General features: G+C 41.1%; 1 protein-coding gene and 1 long non-coding RNA gene across 2 annotated transcripts in view; one reads left to right on the top strand and one right to left on the bottom strand.

The window, feature by feature from the left end:
- LOC310864427 (prolactin-releasing peptide receptor) overlaps positions 1-10,440 on the top strand; it is a gene marked incomplete at its 3' end in the record, with an annotated part of 33,816 nt that extends 23,376 nt beyond the window's left edge. Inside the window, exons 4-6 of the mRNA XM_083773117.1 lie at positions 3,190-3,251; positions 7,985-8,202; positions 10,424-10,440. Coding sequence (XP_083629243.1) covers positions 3,190-3,251; positions 7,985-8,202; positions 10,424-10,440 — 297 coding nt within the window. The remainder of the gene's footprint in view (positions 1-3,189; positions 3,252-7,984; positions 8,203-10,423) is intronic.
- Positions 10,441-10,711: 271 nt separating this feature from the next.
- LOC310865105 lies at positions 10,712-16,521 on the bottom strand. Its single transcript, XR_014569798.1, has 3 exons — positions 16,368-16,521; positions 15,412-15,540; positions 10,712-11,325 (listed from the first exon to the last, which is right to left on the bottom strand). It is a non-coding gene; the product is annotated as an uncharacterized lncRNA (long non-coding RNA).
- Positions 16,522-24,352: the final 7,831 nt, after the last annotated feature.

Raw genomic sequence — 24,352 nt, 5'->3', positions numbered from 1 at the left:
CCCGTCCATGTAAACGTAGCCATTGTTTTCCACAGTTAATTCAACACATATGTTTGTATATAGACTCATTTTGATTACACTGCATTCAAATAAAATGAAATCAATACAATAAGATAATGAATGTAATTATATTACTGAAAATAGTGTATGACCATGAATCATAATTGTTTCAGAATGACTCATATGTCATGTCATTGTTATTCTTGATATTATAAAAAATGGCTGACAAGGTTGCAAGGGTGTTTTCAATTAAGTTAGCGAGGACTCCGAGGAGAGTAAAATAAAAGCCTGTGTAGGCTTGATTCTTCTAGAGCTTCAGGATGGCATGTCCTTTTTTGCTGGACGTTCAAGACAAAGAGGCACTGATCTTACATAGGGCACTGAGAAGGAAAAGGGTGTTTCTTGACAGGTCTGACCCTTTGCTTTCAATGATGACAGGTTATATGAGCGATACAGATTTCCGGGGGACGGGCTACGTTACATTTGTAAACTGCTCGCCCCCCAAATTTCTCACCGCACTGCTAGGAGACAAGCCTTGACAGTGCCACAGATGGTGTGTATCGCTATGAGGTTCTTTGCAAGTGGTTCGTTCCTGTACACAGTTGGTGATGCAGAAAAGCTCATTTTGCGCATATCTTTGCGCATCACCTTCCCTGGCCATAGAAACCTCAACATCATTAAGGAGGACTTCTACCAAATTGGCAGTAACAATTCCAGATACTCTTGTAGGCTATAATGATGTGTATGTGTAACTTTCTAAATTAACCATTTATTTTATATAATTTTGCAGACTTTCCAAATGTCATTGGGGCTATAGACTCAAAATAAAAAAGCTTGCAGGTGTCCATGAGAGGGATTTTGTAAATCGCAAGTGGTACCACAGCATCAATGTTCAAGTAAGAATGACTCATTGTTCATGTTAAATATACATGAATTGCATGGGCTATACATTCAATTAACACATCTTATTTTACCGTTTCAGATTATGTGATGCAGACCTTATAATCAGCAATGTTGTGGCACTGTGGCCAGGGTCGGCGCCAGGATATTTAGGATATTTAGATCCTGCACTCTGGGACAGAGACTTGAACTAGGTATATAGTAGGCCTACGTCACACAATTAGTTTCCAACGTTTTATCCTGCTATATATGCAGTCCTAATTATTGCATTTTTGTTCTCAGGTGAATTCCCAGGCTACCTCCTAGGTAGGAGATAAGGGCTATCCTTGTGAACCTATACCTCAGACCCCTACAGAACGGAGATATAATTATGCACACGCCAAAACAAGGGCACAAATTTAAATGACCTTTGGGGTGCTGAAGGCCCGGTTTCATTCACCCACCCACCTCAGAATCACCCCGGACAGGACATGTGACATAATTATAGCATGCTCCGTCCTCCACAATATTGCAAGAAGGAAAGAGGGGGTTCCCACAGCGGTGGAGGACACCCTGACAACCCTGAGGGGACAGTTGTCAGGGAACCAATTGCACATGGATATTTTCTATGATATTTTTTTTATGTTATCCTTATTTGGCACCAATAAATACTGAGAGAGATGACATGCATTTATTAATTTTATTTTATTTAGTTGGCGCTGTTGGGTCCTATAGGAGAGAGGGGAAAATATGATTAAATACATTGTGTTACAGTCATGGTTACAGTGTGCATTGAAATGATGGCCATACTTGCTTTCTCCATTGTCTCCATTTCGAGGTCCAACTTCCTCATGCGATATGCAATGTTGACCTCAGCCAATTTAATTTGAGTTCTGGGGTGTTTTTCCTCACAGTCTCTGAAGTCTGTTAAACACATATCAATTAGTACAGCATGCAGCAGGAATTGGAGGTGAATGTCCTTAAGTTATATAGGCCAACTCACTGCATTGGCACACTGGCTGTCATGTGGCTGGCTCTGTCCAGCATAAAAGGCATGGTTCCTCCCGTTAGGAAATTATATTTTATATGACAACCACATCACTGACTTCTTAGCCAATATACACTAAATAAATATATTTATTTAGTAGATGATTGACAATTTGACATGATACCTCCACCACCGACACAGTCTCCTCATCTGGGCCCCTCCCCTCGTCATCCTCTTCAGAAATGCCCTCAATCTGCACATTCAATAGAACAGTGGAATTTAGGGTATTGACAGTCTTGACAGGTGTCATTAAATTCTAATACTCACTGGAGGCTCAATAAGTATCATGGCCCTTCCTGACACTGCAAGACAATAATGTCAGACCTTTGCATCAGCCAGTCCACATAATACCACTGAATGGTGTTGATTATGTTCTGCATGTGCAGCAGTAGGGTACTGAACAAAGATATATATATACCAACCTGCTACAAAAGAGGTAGACTGCTCAGGGGGCACAGTCTGTGGATGTCCCCCCCTGGATCCCTTCCACCACAGGCCTGCCTTTATTTAAGGCTAGGGCCAGGTCCTCGGCTGGGGTGTAGTCCTGTGTGGAAGGGCCACCGCCCGTGCCACACATCTCTTTTTGATGGATTCTTTTTTATAAAAGTGAGCAGCATATAAGTGAATAAGTGATTTATCCTTCAATTGTACATTTTATATTGAGACTGCAGGCACTTACCATTCTGTAAGATGTTTGTGTTTCACCTTACACTGCTCCCACGTTCTCCTTCTGTACTCCGCTGTACATTAATAAGTTAATATGAATTAAATAGTGAATGACTTCCCAAAATACAATCCATTACAACCATGTAGGCCTGTAGGGTATGTGCCTTCCTCTCAGTCTCAAATGGTGATGGAAGAACACATTCAGAAAAATTGGTATTGCCATGCCATGCAATCGTGACACTACAGTGCATGCAGACAGATAGACAGACAGACTTAATGTAATGTCAACATGTCATGGCGCATAATACAGCATGTAGATTAGTAGGATATAATTCCATACCGTACCGAATCCGGAGCGCACTCACCGATTAGTTTGGCGTGTTCATTGCACAAATGCGCTATTTCGAGAAAGTGCTCTTAAAGTTTAAGCCCCGTTTGGAACTATAGCTCACCCTCCACAACTCGGGGCTATAGGTTCACTGAATTATATATTTATGGACTTCGACTATAGGCCTATATATATATAGTATTTTGTCTCTCCACTTCTTCTCCCAAACACTCTGCTCAGTCTCTCTTTTTTGTGTTCTCTCTGCCAGCCCAAATATATAGGCCTCTTGATTACCGGCCCCACCCATGCCCAGGTGCAGGACATGCCCAGGTGCAGGTCATTAGTCACTCGGTCCTTGATGCACTCAGTGGGTTAGGGAGTCAGTGGAAAGATAAGTTTACAAAATCATGAAACACTCAAACACAAATAAATAAGCAAAACAATAAAGTCAAAATCACTCAACAATAATCTCACTCTACAGCATGCAAAATTATAAAACACAGCAAATCTCGAAAATAACATAAACCAAAACACACATCTAGATTCCCACCGGCTCACAAATACATCAAATTAGCTTTCTACAGTGTTCATGAATGTGGAGATGCAGTGTATTTCATTTATAATGCATTATTAATACATACATTTTAACCCCTTCATGCCCGAAAACCCTCGATCAAATCCCATAAAATATATATTATTTTTTAGATCTAAATGCATCAAATTTATTTTGCCACAAAGCTGCTTAAAAGTGGGCCCTCTTAACATTCTCAATGAAGAATGATTGATACTTGTGTTGGTGGTAGTAGTGCAGCAGCTATCCACACTTTTCCTGGGCTGTGTGTGCTCCAGTTCCTGTTGATTTCACTGGATACCATTGGTCATCTGACCAGTTTCATTGGATCAAATCGACAGGAACTGGAGCACACACAGCCCAGGAAAAGTGTGGATAAGGTTTGAAGTAGATGCATGTCCTTTCCCATTATTTTCTCCCAGTCTAGTAGTCTAGTTTCCTCCATAGTTTCCTTAATGTGCATCAAAATGCAGACCTTGAACTAGGCATCACCTCCATGGCCCCCCCTAGTGTTGACATTATTAATGTGCATCAAAATGCAGACCTTGAACTAGGCATCACCTCCATGGCCCCCCCTAGTGTTGACATTATTAATGTGCATCAAAATGCATACCTTGAACTCGGCATCACTTCCATGGCCCCCTCTAGTGTTGACATTATTAATGTGCATCAAAATGCATACCTTGAACTCGGCATCACTTCCATGGCCCCCTCTAGTGTTGACATTATTAATGTGCATCAAAATAATGTTTTGACGTGCACGGAAAAACATGACTTCAGTGGATATCATGCAAGAGTGGCACAGTATAATAATGGAGCATATTAGATTGGATGCCATGAGCTGTACACAACAGCTTTGTTTCCATACAGAAATTGGCTATACAATTCAACCGATTATGAACTAGGGACCACCAACTTGACAAAGAATTAACCTGGGGACCACCGTTGTGTTAGGAGAGGGGATATGGGCGTGGTGTGGGGGGAATTAACCTTCCATATTAAACTCATGATGTTGTTCATTGCAAATTATGTAGGGGCAAGCAGGCATGACATTGATTGATTGTGGGCACATTTTCTTATATTGGTGACTCAACCAGGCAATCCGGAAGCTTCCCTTGAGATTCTAACTCCCTTTTCTGTGTACGTTTTTGATGTCCGCCTTCCCAGTTACTGACAACATTGACACGCGTTAATGTGTCAATGTTGTCAGTAACAAGTTAGAATCTCGGTAGAGGTCATCATACATCAAGGGGTAATTTACTGCATTGTTTCTCAACTAGTGGTCGAGTATAAATCTTAATTTGCCTACATAAGACTTTCCTACATACTAAATTCATGGCCAGGGACCACCCGTTGAAAACCCATGGGGTAGAGCCGTTTTTTGTTCAAACTGTCTAAAATGTGTAGGATTTGATTTTGAGTATTATTTTTAAATGAGAATACAAATGGGTAAACGATTAATCATAATCTAACCGATTATTTAATTAGTTGCCAATCAATTTAGCCATTAGGCAACTAATTTCTGGAGTTTTTTTGCAATTAATTATGGGTGTTTATCCACTTAACCATAGTTTTTCCAGTGCTAATTGTAACCATGTAACAGTACATGGAGTGAGCCATCTCTCTTCCGTTACAATCTGCTGATTACACATGCAAAGCAAAATATGACACAAAACAATGCAATCCACGCAGAGTTTATGTTTTCCATCTGAGACACTGCATGGGATGTCAGTGTGGCAGAGTTTGTTCAATTTAATTCTATCAATTAGCCTTTCTGCATGGACTCGGTGCACAGTCTCCTGTGTTTTCTTCACCTGTTCCGCTGGCATCTGGCTCTGTTTTGAGAGGAAGGGTGGACGATACAGGGATACATGTCTTCTATCAGAAATCTGTCAGTATAGGCGTTGGAGGCCTGCCTGCTTAAACACTCTTTGTCACTGATGGAGCCAGCATACAGGGAAGATATAAATGTGACTGCTCCATGCGGTGGCATCAGACCCTTCAGGGTGGTATGAGACTTGTAGTTGGAGTACAGTTCACTTTGCAGAGGCAGACTTTCTGGCTGTTAGCATCACAGCTCGGTGCAGTCAACAACTACCTACCAAATCAAGTAACATCAAAGTATTTTTCACACATCAATGTCCTAACGTTGAGTGATAAGTTATGTTTATTTTGAATGCATTACATATAACACGTAGTGTATTTGAGTGATTATGTTTACCTGTGTGTCTGCATATTGGCTCTGCCTGAACTCCCTCGGTAACGCAGCCTGAACTTGCTCGTTAGTCATCCAGATGGTCAGTGAGCCAAGTAGGAAGTGCAGGTAGTGGGTCCACGTTGTGATGATCCAGCTAACCGTAGATGTGTGGATCCCAAAGGGAGGCATCCTTTGGTTAGACATAGCATCTAACCTAAAGCATGCACCAGATCCCAAAGCGGTCTGCCAAGTCAGCTTCTGTGGACCCCAGGGCCAAATACATGAGGTAGAGGAACATGCTCATCCAAGAGGAAGAGCATGTCTCTGTAAGACATTGTACAAAACAGATTAGACAATTATGTCAAGCATTAATTTCTCTCTCACACACACGCGCGCACACACACACACACGGAGTTGACATGTATCTGACGGAGTTGACAAAAGTGTTCCTAAAACAATAAAATTATAGTTTTTGAATAATGGGACGTATTCTAATTTGGCACACAGTTAGAGCATGCCTTAAGGAACATTTTTGGCTATAGGGCCATCACAGATTTGTGTCGTGTTGACCATGGCAGCCATTTTCCAAAATTGCCGCCACCTGATGTTATCTTACAATAACTCAAGTTCTACACCACCTAGGATCTTGATTCTGGTGACTAAGACTACATTTTCAAGGATGAGGGATACAGTGGTACAATTTAGATTTTCCCTGTGACCATGGCAGCCATTTTTCTAAATGTCCGCCACCTGCTGTTATTTTATAATAACTCAAGTTCTACACCACCTAGGATCTTGATTCTGGTGACTAATCATACATTTTCAAGGATGAACTTTCTCTGGGAGGGGTCAGCGCTTATTTCAGGTGCAGGTTCAGAATCAGAATCATTTTATTTGTCATTTTCCTATGTACTTGCATACAAAAGAACATGGAATATCGTTTCCCCTCAGTTATTGGCAGTGCAACATAAAACATAGAGCCTATTTAAAAACACAAGCTAAAAACTAAAACCAAACATGGACAAACATTTAAAAAGAGCCCCAGTAGGCTATGTATGATGACGTGCAATTCATGTGGACAAGTTAAAAGTTACCAACACCACACACAACCTATAAATAAATAAAGTGGCATGGTGCTATCCTTAATTCTACAACAGGTCGTTAAGAGGAAGCAATCTGATTGGTTGAAACGGTTTCTAGCCGTTGATCAAACCACTACTGTTCACCACCTAATCAAAACAAAGAATTCAGCCGCTCTGTTTTCCCAGAGCGCTAGCAAACTCGGTGGCTAGGCTAGCTAGTTTCTTTGGACATTTGTGGTCGTAGTGACTACATCTGTCATTAAAAATATATATTTTTCAGCGATTTTCTTTGTTTTAAGGGTAACTGTTGTAGAATTGCAATATTACACTTGAGGGTGTTGTTTAACGTGATTATTGCCACTTCAGTGATGCTTGCGGAACTCGACTTCGTCTCGTTCCTGACCGCATCCCTGTCGTGACAATAATCACGTTAAACAACACCCTCTCGTGTAATATTGCTTAAAAACAAAACGTTACCAGCACTGTTTTTTTAACAGTGCTGGTGGCTGTGGGCCAGGAGAGCACAGTCATCTGCATATTGTAGCTAGTGGATGTTGTTGACCATGGGTTCTTATGTGAAGTATACGGGTGCACCCTCAGTTTGTGGGTTTTATTACTCTGTGTGTGTGTGTGTGTGTGTGTGTGTGTGTGTGTGTGTGTGTGTGTGTGTGTGTGCGTGCGTGCGTGCGTGCGTGTGTGTGTGTGTGTCTTGGAACTTGATTTAGTTTTTTCTTTTGTGATCATATCTGTCAGTTTGTTCCATGAAATGAATGTTAAATGAAAAGGACTGCTAAACCCCTTATCCCTTAACGTCTTTGCCTTTTCCTATATTTATAGCTATTAGATTTCTGTCCCAACACAAACCGTAAATGCCATTGACAATGAATGGAGAATTTACGTCATCCTTGTCTGAGCAAATCGACATGTTACGTCATGATGATGTACGATGATAAGAGCGCCTCTCACTTCACACGGGTGTGTGTTTTTTTTAATATATTAATATTGTTCAACTAGCTGTTCTACATCAACACGTGAGCTTGTAGATCGGCTATTTGAACTATTCAACAATGTCTTTCAAAATAGTAAAAAGGGCAAAGAAGTTTAGGGATAAGAGTCAGGCACTGACGGAAATAGGGACCATAACATGAAAGTAAAGGTTACATGTTAAAGTGTAAAATAATGTAACTGTTGTCTTGCGTTTCCCCCCCCCCAGCCCAGTCCAGCAGCAGGCTCACATCGTTCTCTCAGAGATGGCTCTCGCCCACGTGGCCACGGAGTACGTGTTCAGCGACTTCCTGCTGAAGGAGCCCAACCAGAAGCGCTACCGGAACGTGCGCACGGAGCTGGCCGTGGACATGATGGTGACGTGCGTGGCTGTGGGCCTTCCTCTGCTCCTCATCTCTCTGGCCTTTGCTCAGGAGGTGTCTGTGGGTGAGTTGGAGGTGTCTGTGGGTGGGTGTCTGTGGGTGAGTTGGAGGTGTCTGTGGGTGGGTGGGTGTCTGTGGATGAGTTGGAGGTGTCTGTGGGTGGGTGACTGTGGATGAGTTGGAGGTGTTTGTGGCTGGGTGTATGTGGGTGAGTTGGACATGTCTGTGGGTGGGTGTCTGTGGGTGAGTTGGAGGTGTCTGTGGGTGGGTGCGTGTCTGTGGATGAGTTGGAGGTGTCTGTGGGTGGGTGTCTGTGGGTGAGTTGGAGGTGTCTGTGGGTGGGTGGGTGTCTGTGGATGAGTTGGAGGTGTCTGTGGGTGGGTGGGTGTCTGTGGATGAGTTGGAGGTGTCTGTGGGTGGGTGTCTGTGGGTGAGTTGGAGGTGTCTGTGGGTGGGTGGGTGTCTGTGGATGAGTTGGAGGTGTCTGTGGGTGGGTGGGTGTCTGTGGATGAGTTGGAGGTGTCTGTGGGTGAGTTGGAGGTGTCTGTGGGTGGGTGTCTGTGGGTGAGTTGGAGGTGTCTGTGGGTGGGTGGGTGTCTGTGGATGAGTTGGAGGTGTCTGTGGGTGGGTGTCTGTGGATGAGTTGGAGGTGTCTGTGGGTGGGTGTCTGTGGGTGAGTTGGAGGTGTTTGGTTATTTTGTTAATTTTCACAATCCCCCCTCAGTCAGATGTCTGTATGTGTAAAGCCAACTCCACACTGCGGAGATTCCTTCACGTTTTTACTTCGGGACGGATTTCTGCCGTCTCTTGATTGTCGGAAGGATGTCGATAGATGGTCTTGCCGTTATCGACGAGGATCGTGAGAAACCCACACATGTTTGGTCGTTCACAGACGGATTTATACAGTCGAGGAGAGGGGTGGGGGTGGGGAATAAAGGCTCTGTAGAGCACCTCGACATTGGTTGTTTAGCTTGTCAATCAAAGAGACGGAAGTGCAGAGCTAGAGGCGGGTTTGTTATTGTCTGTACTTGTTGTTATGGTTGCTATAACTTGCTACAGCTAATGAGCCTTCGAGAAGTGATGGGGTTATCACGATAATAATACTAAATGACTGCTTATAAAATGCCCAACTATGCTGTTTTCATGCATAGGGTGGACAAATTATCCATGCATGTGTGCGTTTTGTACATAAATAGACTTATAGGTTAGCTATTCACCTAGCCAATAATGCTATATGAGCAGCTCTGTCTTTAGTTTAGTTTGACAGATTTACAAATGTTGAACCGAGTCCGTATAAATGGAGTTTTTCTCCAGGACATGCCATTATCATACCATCTGTTCGCTGTGTTCATTACTTGCGCAAGCAGAGCGCGCAAGTAATATTTTCGCCGGGTCCGTATGCACCGTCCCAGCCATCACCAATTGACCAGGGAAACACAAAAGTTTGGGTCACACAATTGGCAGGTCACAGGTGCCTTGCGATAGGTGCTGGTTAATTAATCACACCACCTGCCAATTGTGTGACCCTAACTTTTGTGTTTCCCTGGTCAATTGGTGATGACGTCTGCGGTAAACAGGACGTATTTGTAAAATCAGTTTATCGATCATTCCGGCCCCCCTCGCCCGGAGAGAAAGATGTCCGTGTGCATCTCTTGAAAAAGTGGAGATAATTGACTAAATACACGTTTTGTGCCAGAACTTTCACATGGATATAAAACTAGAGGAGCATATTTCACTCCACGTCCTTTAGAATTATTTAATGGGTGAGTACAAATGGAGCATTTATCACATTTAGGCCGCCGGTTTTAAGCCCGAACAGGATTTCAGTGAGACATATCTATGCCTATATGATACATGAAAATGTACGAAGTATAATTAAATGATCACAGGCATTCTAGGTCTAGTTAGGAACCAAATGGACCCTTATGTGTCTGTAACTCAGAGATTGTACTCTTTTATAATTCAAATGTTTATTTATTTTCCAAAATGGTACATATCAGTTTAGTACAATACAAGGCAGGCAGCAGCAAAAAAAAAAAAAAAGAACAGCCAGTCCAAGAAACACATGATTTCTTTGTTTTTATTTTTCTTCTTTTGTTGTTTTAAGATTCATACAGTATCCTAAATAAATAGTTAAACTAACGTTAAATTAATATACATCGGGGTCCCAGAGATATAAATGGGGGACTGTAGCTTAATACAGGTCAGACCTGGGGGTCCTTGAAATGAAAATGCTGTAAAAATCTTCTCTTATGGGGGTCTCCCTGGCATGTCATTTCACATAGGAGGGTCCGCGGGCTAATGAGTGTCAATTTGGGGTTTTTAACATGAGCATGTTGAAAACCCCACTTTATTTAATTCAGGACGGGAACCCCTTTTGGTGTTTCTAGCATTATGTTATACTTTAGCAATTGAAAAATAGGTACGTCTACAAGCTCATAGCACGCTAAGAGCTTGAAAATCTGCTATTTTTGAAAAATGTGGAAATGTGGCGCAAATCATTGAAAGTATATTCTTTCAGAGCGAATGTTCTTAACTCAAATCAACATATTTTCGAATGGGGGTGAGCGGCCAATTACATATATTTTTGGGGGTCCTTGACATTGTAATGAGCTGATGTCCACACAGTTGTGACGGTATTGTAGTTAATGCTTTACTGAAAGTATCATGAACAGTACAGGCATAGAGCATACATTCTGTCAACAACTACGACTTGCTTGCCGGCTTCATAGTGACGTCATCGTTCCTATTAAAGCTGTACACTACATCCCTTCCTTTCTTTGACATAGATACATTGTTTTTTCAGAAAACTGTCAGGATTTAAAGGCATTTGTAGAATCGTCCTTGCAGGTCTAAATGGGTTAAACGATCAAACTGCAGAGCAGAAGCGTCAGAGGTAAGATACTCAGGAGGTGTGTGCTCAGCAGAGGGACGGTGCTGCCGGCGATAAGGGAGGGCCTCGGGGGCCCCGCGAGCTGGGGGTTCAACGACAGCAGGGGGTTAGTAGGGGCCAGCACGGAAGCGTTGGCGTTGCAGAAGTCCGCGTTGCTGCAGCACCTAGGTCCGGATATGAACGTGGACAGCGTGATCAGAGGGCTGAAGAACGTCAGGTGGAGGTTCTTACCCTCGCACCATGACGGGGAGACGCAGCCATAAGCCCGCTGGAGCCTCCCGTCCGGCACTATCACTACAGATTATTACACACACACACACACACACACACACAGACACGCACGCACGCACACACGCACGCACGCACACACAAAAAAACATTAGCTAATTTTTTTAATGCAAACTTTGACTTGTAACGGAGCATTTCTAAATTGCAGTATTGATACTTTACATAGGTTTTATCTATTTTTTGTCAGGTGAAACCTGATCTAATATCGCCCATGTTCGACTTCGCCTCCAATTTGCCACCTAGTTAGATGGATCTGATTGGCTCCTCTGGCCAATGGGACACCAACCAACAGCAAAGCTGCCTTCTGGTCAATGGGAAGGGGAGGGTCACATATCACTGGCAGCCACAACGCAGGCTGCATACATACAAACCGTCTGGCACACTTTAGTGGACAGCCGCGGACAGAAGAAGCTGTCTTTTACGTCATTTCCGAGTGTTCAGACAGCTGGTGGATGGAAAAGACGCTCCACCCCCGCGGCTGACTGCCGCGGAGGAGAGCATTTCTGGGAATCTGTCCGTCGCAGAGCAACGCACACAGCAGAGAAGCATGCTCAACACTCACAGTCCCCTTTTCCACCGGTTGGGAACCGGTTCAGTTCAGAACCAGTCTTTAGACCTCTAAAATTTGAATGTTATATCACCCATTCTTCATAAGGGACAAAACTTTTTTCAAATCAGATTTTTTCTTTTTTTAAGATACATTCAAATCAAATGGATGTATTTGTATACACAGGTCTCAACTACCAATCTTGAGAAGGAACAGGTTTTTCACGTAACATTTCTTTCTAAAATGGGACATTTATGCACATTTATGCACTGATTCATGTCAACTCCGTCAGACACACTAAAATCCATTTTATTTTAATTTGATAATTTCAACAATAATATAAAGTCCTCAGTTATCTTATAATGGCTTTCAGTAATCAAGTTAAGTGATACAATTATTTTAATATTGTTTTGTTCCAATATCACACTATTATGAAATATCCAATTTCTCAAATCCGTCATTTCAACCTTTATTTTCAATATTCTAACATGAAAACCATGTAAAAAAAAAAGAAGAATCATCATTACGTATCATTTCAGTTGGTGTTTCAATACATAAGCACAAAGGAGTTGACATCGAATCGTCTATTTCTTTGGAAATTAACAAAAACATCACGGGACCAACGTCTGACGGAGTTGACGAACATCTGACGGAGTTGACAAGTTGAACTGATTTAGGTTCTAGACCACCTAGGATCTTGATTCTGGTGACTAATCCCACATTTTCAAGGATGAGGAAAACAGTGGTACTATTTATATTGGCCCTGTGACCATGGCAGCCATTTTCAAAATGGCCACCACCTGCTGTTATTTTACAATAACTCAAGTTCTACACCACCTAGGATCTTGATTCTGGTGACTAATCATGCATTTTCAAGGAGGAGGAATACAGTTGTACTATTTAGATTTATCCTGTGACAATGGCAGCCATTTTCAAAAATGGTGGACCTGCTATTATTTTACCAACTTAGTCAGGGAATATTATCAGAATAATGTCAAATCTGTGAATACATTTCTTACCAAGAATTTTCTTCACCAATGTGTTTGTAAAGGTGTCTACTAACATATCCCACATTGTTTTCTATTGAACCACCCTAGGGGAATTTTTGACAGCTGCTGAAAGTTGGGTACCATACCAAGTGGCTATGGCCAAACTAGGGAGTCTATGGCCAAACTAGAGGTCAAACCCCTTGGGCTAAATTTGGCCATATATCCACTTGCCCAAATGTGCCCAAATGTGCTGACCTCATTTTGTGATGATGGCTATGGCCGTTTTCAGCCCAAGGAGTGTTCTTTGTGCATAGCTAATGCTTGGAATGCATTCAGAATCACGACTCCTCAACAAGCTGCCACCAGAGATGAGAGCTGAATTCTGCCGCACAATGCTCTGCGGCCCAGGAGCAACCAACACCATGTGTGAGTTCTCTGAGTGGTTAAGCACGAGTCCTAGCCATATAGCCTGTGCAAAGGCAAACACCTTGAAGACCTGCTTGAGGTGAACAGTGAGCAGAACAGTGAGCGAAAGACTGAAGACCAAATCAAAGGAGCCTTCACCTCAAGTCACCTGGGGCTGGGTGAGCAATCGTATCCTGTATCTAGCCTCACAACTAAATACAGACACTTGTCCAGACTGCCGTTTGAAAGGGTCAAACCCTTCATCCTTATTGGGGAAGACCACCCCACCTAATCACACCAACCGAACAAGTGAGGTTGGGGCCTCCAGGTGGGCCAGCAGCCATCTGCACAAGACTGGGCTGGACCCTGGAGGAAAGCAATCTCCAGCCAAGACAATGTAAGTGCCCCAGAGCCCCAGAACACAGAGCTCATGAGAAGGATGGAGAAACACTGGCAGGAGGCCACCAAGATACAACGCCACACTGCAGTGGCCAGTGAAGTCAAACTGTGCGTCTGTACCTGAAAGGGACAAGTCAAAGGCCAGAAAGCCCACCTCTTTTTAATGTCCCGTCAGTAGCAACTCAACCTGCACTTGAAATAAGCCCTGACCCCTCCCAGAGAAAGTTCATCCTTGAAAATTTAATGATTAGTCGCCAGAATCAAGATCCTTGGTGGTCTAAAACTTGAGTTATTGGTAAAATAACAGCAGGTTGGTGGTCATTTTGAAAAAACAATGGCTGCCATGGTCACAGGACAAATCTAAATAGTACCACTGTATTCCTCATCTTTTAAAATGTATTATTAGTCGCCAGAATCAAGATCCTAGGTGGTCTAAAACTTGAGTTATTGTAAAATAACAGCAGGTGGCGGCCATTTTGAAAATCAATGGCTGCCATGGTCACAGGACAAATCTAAATAGTACCAATGTATCCCAGATCCTTGAAAATGTATGATTAGTCACCAGAATCAAGATCCTAGGTGGTGTAGAACTTGAGTTATTGTAAAATAACATCAGGTGGCGGCAATTTTGGAAAATGAGACAAATCTGTGATGGCCCTATAGCCAAAAATGTTCCTTAAGGCATGCTCTAAGGCATGCTCTCTTCAGTTGTTAGCTAAACCTAACCCTTAAACTAAAACACTAAACATTATTTTGGAATTCTTAACAAAGATTATAATAATGTCCTGACGGATTTGACATGTAAAAACTATGACCACATTGATATCAACATTGTTTGTTTAAAATATCAAACAATTGAATGCTTGTCAGACCAGGTGCTCCACTAGGCTAAATCTGTCGACAATATTTTCGGATTAATTTAAGACTTTTTAAAAACCTGACGGAGTTGACAGAGACGTGGGACACACATTTGATATGAGATATTTAATGGAAAATATAAATTAAAATTAACTGTGTATATTGTTTGCTATGTTTCATTTAGTATGTATATTTATGTGATTGTGACAGTATTAGACACTTTTTTGGCAGTTTGAAATTGTGACCATTTGCTGGGGACAGGCTAAATACAGGACTTTTGGGGTACAGTGCCTGCTTTTAACTAATTCAGATGGCATATGAAAACAATTATAATGAAATTAATGGCATAATAATAAACTGTATTACATTTAACTTTGCAAGTGCTTTTATTTTTATGAATTAATTAACTTTTAACATAAATAAGGCTCTTATGTGTGGGACATGTTTTTTCCACTTTTGTCCCTCATCTCAAGAATGAGTGAATTATGAATTGAGTTAGAAAAAACACACCTATATTAAGTTGTCAATATAAGTAAATTAGTATATGATAACCCTTCCACGGAAGTAGTTTTATTTTTATTTTTGCATATTTTCCTACATAAAGGCTAATTTGCATATTTAAATGTACAATTTCAGAAAATGTGTAATACAATAAATCGTTGTCTTTGTTTAAGTAATCAACTGGGGAATCACGTAGACCTACTGTAGGTGGAAATTAGAAAAGTGAAAAATATGGAAAAAGCTACCCTTATTATAAGGATAACGGGTTATCATATATTATTTTGCTTATATTGATCCTAATTAATTTAATATAGGTATGGTTTTGCCCACTCAATTTATAATTAACGTTGTGCTTGAGATGTACTGTAATTCTGAAAAACTGTTGGGACTCACCTGTTGAGTTAAAACACTGCGTCCTCCGTCCTCTGCAGACGTTTATTCTGTGACATATGAGGTCAAAAGGTGACTGGCAGGTGAAGCACTTCAAACCGTTTATTTGAACCGAAAATGGGATCTTAGGAGCTGAAATGAAACGGAAAAATAAAACATAGTTTAGCATGTCAGTGTTTAAGCACGTTTAAAATGTACCTGAGCTTCACTTTAATTCCAAGTTTAGATCAGGGATTGCCTGACAGTTGGTATGTGGTAACTTACTAAATGACTGCATTTTTGAGGTGATGAATAATTATTGGCAAACAGTGTTTTTCAAAAGCTTCAAAGATCAATATAATGTGTCCTAGAGTCCTATTGACATTCTATTTTTTATTTATTTTTGTATTATTTACTATAGTCCTAATAAACCCTGCAGGAAATTACATCTGGCCACATAAGATCACAGGATCTACTGAATGTGAAGGTAGCCTACTGGGGGAAGGCTTATACTGTGTGTATAGGCTCAATATGTCACTTTGTCACATTCATGTGATCTTTTGTGGCCAGATGTAATTTCTTGGGGTTTATTAGGACTATAGTAAATAATAAATAAAAAAACATTGCCATAATATTTTGTAAAGAAAAATACATATTTAGCCCCATGCTCGAATGCCCCCGCCCCCCTGTCAAAAACTGCTAAAATCCCCAAAACGAAAGAATGCAGCAAATAAAAGAAAATTAACACTCACCTTTTAGTTTCTCTAATAACAACCTAAAACATGTACCGTGGTTGAAAAAACTAAAGTTGTCCTTTAAATTAAATCCCAATTTGGTCAAACAAAATATAATGATTAAAAGGCTAAGATGAACATGAATTAAAAGTGAACCTACTTTTAGTACAATTTACTGATCACAATTGAAAACATTGGTATGAAGAATGATGAAATACACAACATTGTGGTAAGGATTTGACGTACCGTCAAAGAACATAAAGTTACAGGATGAGGTATTGCAACAGAGCCCTGTTAACTGGCCGTTTCCTGGACCCGCGTTTGTGTGAAGAGGATCGAATGGAATATTCATTGTATTGTTTCCGCACCTGGCGATGGGAATACACCGCCTGATGATGATCCTCGGACCCACCGTCGCTACGGAAAAAATAAAACCACAAAATACTTATCTTGGAAGGAAACGTCAGAAATTGTATATCTTTTGAAGCAAATAAGTAGCAGAAAGAAAGAAAGTTGTACGTTACACTCGATTACGCCCGAAAAGCAGACGTCATCCTCGTTGGTGCAGTTCATTAGCACCGTGACGGCGCATTGAGCGTCTGAGAAATCTTCGCACGTATGACACTGCAGGTCTGTGACAGCTTCAGCTGAATTAAGGAAAATATAGAGATTCATTATACCGGTGGTTCCCAAACCTTTTCATGTTAAGGACCCCCAAATTCACAATAATTCGCCCGCGGACCTCCCTTTTTAAAAGATATGCCATTGCCAGGGGACCCCCCAATAATAAGAGAAGATTTGTATGGCTCTAGCAGAGATTCTCAACCCGTCATAATTTCAAGGACCCCCAGTTAGACATGCATTAGGCTACAGACCCCCCATTTAATGGCATTTATGATATCTGGGACCCCCAATGTTTGACTTAAATTTAACTCTGAGAGTGTACACATGGAACCAAATGGACCCGTGGATTTGCGCCCTCTACCGATATTGATGTCAGACTTCGGTGCTCTATTCTGATTTAGTCTCAGTCTTCGTCTTTTGAATAACACACCATTTAGTTTTATAAACCTATTTTAGTCATCTGAAATTGCAATGTTTAGTTTCATTCTAGTCTTAGTCAGCTAAATATCAAAATTAAGATTTTAATATTTAGTCGACTAAGACTAGAATATTAAGACTAGTGTTAATTTCGACACTGACACTGTTCATTTTGACAGAAATGATTTAGTCTTAGTTTAATTTGAATAACACCATTTAGTTTGAGTCCTATAGTTTAGTCATCTGGCATTCTTTAGTCTAACTAATATAACTAAGTCTAACTAAATATCTCAATCTTTTAGTCTTAGTCAACAGAATTAACACTGTAAAGTGGTTAAAATGTCGGACCTACTCGCAGCATAAGTCGTTATTAAATTTGTTGTAGTGTTGATTTCGTCGACTAAAACCATGATGAAAAACGTCTGTCGACTACCTCTCACTGACGAAAACTAAATGAAAACTAAATAAAAAAAATAAGCTTCCATTACTAAAACTAAGACTAACTAATATATTGACAATTTTGTCGACAAATAAAAACGAACTTGCTGAAAATAGCAGATCTACAAGCTCACAACGCGAGACGCTGCGACGCATTGTGAGCTTGTAGATCTGCTATTTTCAGCACAGAAGTGCATGCTAAATACTGGGGATGTCCCGATCACGTCTTTTTGGCTCGTGATCCGATTCCTGATTTTTCTCGATCCGATATTTATATTTGTATAGAACATGTTCATGCCATATCACAATAGTAGGCTACAATATCCCTAATCACAGACAATACCCAGTGTAATATCATGATATGGATATAATATTGATACTAGGGATGTCCCGATCACGTTTTTTTGCTCCCGATCCGATTCCGATCATTAGAAATTGACGTGATCGGCCCCCGATTTCTGATCACGTGATCAGACCGGGACATCCCTACAAAATAGGCCTACATTTTAGTCGACCAAATCAACTGTAGATTTAGTCAACGGAAACTAGACCAACGCTGAAACATTTCAGATGACTGAGATGTGACAAAAACTAAATGTAAATCTCATTCCAAAGACTAAAACGCTATAAACAATTAGCTGTCACAATCAACACTATAGCGAGTTTGACTTGCCTGCATAGAGGATGCTCCACGTTACACACACAGTCCAAATCAGCTTCATGGTGGTGAGTAATGATGAGAAAATGTGTGTGAATACCGTCAGCTGATGGCCTTAAATACCGGGCTTTTACTGGTGAGGAAATAATGTTACGTGGTTGGAGAAACAAACACTGGGCATTTTTCCAAAGACAACTGAGAGCACAAATTGCTGTCATTTGCCAATGACAACAATGTGTACTCTGCTCAAAAATACAAAAGTATTGGCATCGGAATGTACTTAAGGTACACAGAGTAAAAGTAGAAATGTAGAAAAGTAGAAATGTGTCATTTCAAGTTATCATTAATGTATACCAATATTTTGAAAATAGCCAAAGTTTAAATAGGGCTGAAGTGGTTAATGTACAGTATGTTTTATAATAATAATAATAATAATAATAATAATAATAATAATCTACAAAGTAACTATTACCTATACGTTTTCAAATAATTGTAGTAGAGTAAAACACTATTTCCCCCTGAAATGGAAATTTGGAAATACTCATACAGTATATGGTCACCTACGTTTCCATTTTCAACAGGAATGGAGATGAGCCCCTTTTTTTGTTCGTTTCTTCTCAAAAATCCACAAATGGCAGCAAACCGCTCCATTCCCATCGGTAGAATAACCAATTTAGGACTGAGGCCAGATACTACAAAATGGTAAATCCTGACAGTTTTCTTTCGGCCGCATCGGTCGGCCAGTCAGCCCATGGGTCGGCCGCATGGGTCGGCCGGTGGCTCATGGGTTAGTCGATCCATGATATGGAGTGGTGGTGGGCCCAGTGTAAATCGTTAAATTAATGTGGAGTAGTATGTGTTTTTTTTCTCATAGAGCACGTTTGTACGAGTTCATCCCACGTCATGCGAAAAACCTCAAGCCATTTTTGATCTAGGTTTCGACATGTTCGTTTAAGGGCTCATGTATTGTCGTTGAACCATGGTGTGATATTTTGTGATGTGCACTTTCTAGTTTTGAATGGGGCGATGGAGTCTATAACATCAAGTAGGACATTATTAAACCCATTTGTGAAATTGTCGAGAGACCCAGAGTAGTTATTGAAAGGAATGCAGGTTCTAGTGCTATTTTAGCTGTATTGTTAATGCAGCGGCTTTTTGAGGGGCAGTGGTTAATGGAGGGTAAGGGGATCAATGAAGCAATGGTCGGTTACAGATCGGGCAGATGGAGACACTGATATATTCTGGATCGTGATGCCACGCGTCACGACAAGGTCTATAGTATTACCATTTCTGTGTGTGGGTTCTGTAACGGTTTGGGGAAAATCAAGGGATTCAGGGATGAGTGATGTAAAGGCTTTATTAAGTGAGTTGGAGTTTTCATTATAGTTTAAGTTAAAATCTCCTATTATGGCCAAATGGTCAGCACGATTTATTAAATCTGATAAGAATTTAGATAATTCCTCTAGAAAAAGGGTGTATACCAGGGGGACGGTATAGGATGGCTATGTTAAAGGGGAGGGCATTTTGACTGGGTAGTGATGAAGACATTAATAACAACTCAGGATGAAAAAAATGAATATTGGATTTTTGGTTGAGTGGATACTTTGAGTTATGGATCAGTGCAATACCGCCACCTCTTTTTGTGGTGCAGGCTGATTGGGAGAAAACAGCATTTGGTGGAGATGAAGCGATTAGGGGCTGTTCATCATTAGCTGTGAGTTTCACACAGTCCCATCATGTCCAGGTTATGGTCGATTGTCACTCCCTCCATGAACGAGTCAGTCGTTTCTGTTTACTGATGATTTTATTGAGCTCTCACTCTCAATAGACCAACGTCAAAACTGATGAACACACAATGAATAAACAACGATCAGTACATGAACAAACTTAAGCAAATAAACATAACGAACATGACAATATAATGCATACATGATGAACACATGGATTTACCTCACTGGCTGCATAAGGGGAATGAAGGGAATGGAATGACAGGAAACCCATATGAACAACAACAAACGTCAAACTGTAACAAAAACAAATCGCATCAATTAAACTCATACAAATCAAACATACACCTTAAATGTTGACAAAGAACGTAAAACATTGTTCAGAAACAAACAAACAAACCTTGGTTAATGACACGCTTCTCTCAAACAATTAATGTCCTTCCGTCTACACGGAGGCTTGACAAACAATGTTGTGAGCCATCGCTGGTTCAACACCAAATAAGGACATGGCACCGGACGTGACGTAATTCCAAATTACCTTTCCCAATATAATGTGAAATAAAACAAAATAATGACAGAAACATATTTCTGGCAGCCAAACTCCCACCAAATCACATCTTGGGATTTCGTTCAGGCTTAAGTTAATTTTCAATAATTCACCACAATTCAATAAATCACAATACTGCTTCAAGCAGTTGAACCCTTTATACCACACCTTAATTAAATGTATACAAAAACTTGACTTCATTTGTCCCAACCTTTTGAACTCTGAAATCATGTTTGAGAACCTTTGAGTTTAACCTTGACCAGTTTTCAAGTTGACCTTTGATCTGTCTGGTTCTTTACCATTTTTCCTCTCTCCCACCTTGACATCTCTCAAGAGCACTTCTTTCCTTTTGAAATTTTCTTTGCATTCACATGCTCCTGTGACGAAGTACACCATCTCCTCTTTTTGATTTCCTTGTTTGCATTCACCTGCACATTGAACACTCTTACGTCTTTGGGACCCTTAGTCGCTGGGGCCCTTACTGTCACAGGCCTTGTTGCCTCTTTGGTCGCTGCTGCCCTCTTGGGGACCTTGGTGACAACAGGTAGCTTGACAGGCCATTCAGCCTTCTTGTTGAGCTGGAAAGAAATTGAAGCGCTTATGCTCTCCCTTTGAGCCTCCTTTTGCTTCCTCTTACCCTCTTGCCTGCTCCTTTCCTTTAACTCACATGAGCTCCCACCATGACCTATAACGCTCCAACCTAAATCTGTCCTTTGAGCAAAAGGTTGGTTATCCTTTCCACATACGATTTCTTTAGGCATTAATGCTTGCAAGCAATTGCAACCAACTAACAAACCAATTTCACAGTCCTGTAATGGTGCAAGGTTATCTGCAAGGCATTCTAAATGTGGCCATGCCATGGCAGATTCTGGTGTTGGAATTTGTGACCGTTTAGCAGGTATGCATTCCCTTGAATAAACTGTTGGCATTGTGATTCTTTTGGTTGAGAATAAACCTCTTACTTGTACATCTTTTAGCCGTTTAAATTTGACAATAGTTCCTTTTGATGACATTGTGGACAACTTCAGTTGTACTGGATTTGTAGGTGCTTTCAAAACATTTGCTACTTGTTCTGGAATGAATGAGCAATCACTCTGTGAATCCAATAAAGCATAAACAAGTACTTCCTTTGTTGGCTCTTCTGAACTTGAAATAAACACAGGTACAATTGCAGAGATTTGGGTATTAGTACCATCTTGCACAATTCTATTGGCTGTAATTTCTTCTGTAACCGTTTGTACTTGTGTTGTCTATGTTGACCTCCTTTCCTTATTGCAACTTGTCTCTTTAATTTGGTTTTCACTTGAAGGGTCTCGGTGCAGGCAGGTGGGGTGACGTCTTGAACATGTGTCACAGAACAGTCTGTCCCTGCACATCTTGGATTGATGACCTGGATTTAAACAGCCAAAACATAATCTCTCATATTGTACAAATTGGATTCTGTCATCAACTGATATATCCATGAAAAAGCGACACTTGTGTTGCAGCAACTTTACTTTGCTCTAGTTCCTTAATTTGCTTTGGTTAAACTGGCTTTTTCCTTTGTGCTGGTTCCTTGGGTTGTGCTGGCCCTTTAAAGATGCCCTTGTGGCTTCACTTTTGCCAGACATCTTTTTCAAACTGCTCACACACTTAACCATAACCATATGCACTTAAAACCAATTGCCAATAGTGCCAGTATTGTTTGTCAAATTACACTTGAATTTAATTCAACACAGTAACAGTATGCAGTACATTGAACCCATCAAATTTTAGCCAAGTCAACAGCTTCAACAGCATCTCGCACAACTGTTCGCCTTCCTCAAGATGATCAATGCGCGGGGGCCAAGGGACAATAGGAGTGTCTTTTATCTTCTTTGATAGCCGTGGTGCCAAGTTCTGTAGAAGCTGCTCATCGCTGATGCCAAGGGATGACACTGCAGCCTCAATGTAGTTACCTCCTCCCCCAACATCATAGACCCACTCACTTTTATTAAGTTGAGCTCTATCTTTGAAGCCAATTCTATCTTGATACTCATTAATGAGCAGACCCTTGACATAAGATGATTTGACATCGCCCACTGCATAGCCAAATAAATTCACTAATAATTCGTTTGTAGTCTGATAAAAGGGACTGCAGTGAACGGATCTCACGTTCACAGAATCGACATGTCTAAAGAAGAGGTTCTTTGCCTCGAAGAGGGACACATTCTGGCTTGAAGATTGTATTGTGGATATACTTCATCCAACAGGGTTTGTGGTACATGACAGTGCTGACGTTGACTGAATGAGTCGTGTGAGACGGTTTCTCAGCTCGTCATCTTTTATGAGGACTGTGTGGCGCTTGAAGGAGCACCATCCTGAATGTGTACTGATTCTCAACAGGTTATTTGTTCTATCTGGATGCCTCATGTCCACACCCTGATTGCACCACACACATTTTGATTTGTCATGTAGACGCCCACCCACGGATGAACGCAGGCGCTTTGGTGATGGCCCCTCTGGCTGTTCATTACACAGAGTCTCGTCTAGCATTTCAGAATTTGAGCTCTGAGCAATGTCACTTTGCTTTTTTGCTCGTTGTCTGGCTTGCTCAATCAAACGTGTCGAGGAAATTGACAGATAACATGTCAAGTCCTGACCAGTTATTGGCTTTCAATTGTAAGCCATCCCATTTATCTTGGCTGATAGTATCAGAGGACTTGCAAGGCTTGCCACATTTCAGGACACATTGATACGACATTGTGCTTTCTCTTTAATGCTGCATTCATGCAGGCTTGATCTTGGGGGGTGGGGGGGGGGGTGACTACCTTTTAAGTGTTATAGCTATCAAGCCACATTTTTGTAACCATTATTTGTAATGGTTTTGCTGTTGAAAAATAGCCGATCTACAAGCTCATGCTTGTAAGACATTTGTAGAATGCTAGAACAGAACGTCTTCAGATGACCTAACTATTCTGTCTCTGTGGATCCATGCTACATGTGATAGTAACCAACAAGGAACTGAGGGCTTAAATAGACACAGGCTTAACTGGACACAGGTGAATACAAAAGGTAATTAACACACAATTGGCTAAGAGACTAACAGCACACAGGTGGAGAACAAAACTAATGAAAGGGAGGTGAGACAAGACAGGCAGCAGAAACTAGGCAAAAAGGAAACACTAGGACATCACTACATAATAAAAGTATGCAGCAGACAGGACATGACAGTTTGTTTCTCATTAACCAGACCTCTGAGATGACCCCTACTTAGGCCTATTGTAATTGTAACTTAACTCAGCATGAGAATATCTTTCATTCAAGCCTAAAATAAAGTGTTTCTGACGATTTTGAAAAATGGACCTTTTGGAGCTAAAAATCGGCAGCCATCTTGAATTTGAAGGTGTAAAATTGGTCAAATCAATAAAATGACATCAATTATGAATTCCCTGACCCAATTAATGTCAGAAATCATGTACTGTGCAGCATTGTAGGCCAAACCATTGAAAAGTTAATTTTTAGTATGGCTGAGGGCTGCCATTTTGAATTTGGGGCTCTCAAAGATTTTCCCCACCTTTTTGCGAAGTACACCCCCGCTAATTTTTTTTATATACCTTCATAGATGACAAATCCATTGCGAAACAAAGGTTTGCTCTCCAAGGTCACGGAACTTCTTCAGATGACCCAACTATGACAGCGCTTGTCCAGGTGACATTACCCAACCTGTCCCATCTAACAGTGCTGCACCAGCTGATCACTCACACCCTGTGCCCACAGTAAGAGCACACACACAGCCAACTGATCATGCCCAGGGCAGACCTCAGAGGGTGAGAAACAAGCCGTATTGGCTCAAGGACTG

Source organism: Protomyctophum parallelum, assembly GCF_964188405.1.
Source record: "Protomyctophum parallelum genome assembly, chromosome: 9".
Lineage (NCBI taxonomy): Eukaryota > Metazoa > Chordata > Actinopteri > Myctophiformes > Myctophidae > Protomyctophum > Protomyctophum parallelum.
The sequence above is the reverse complement of the archived record's forward strand: the minus strand, read 5'-3'. Positions and strand labels throughout refer to the sequence as shown.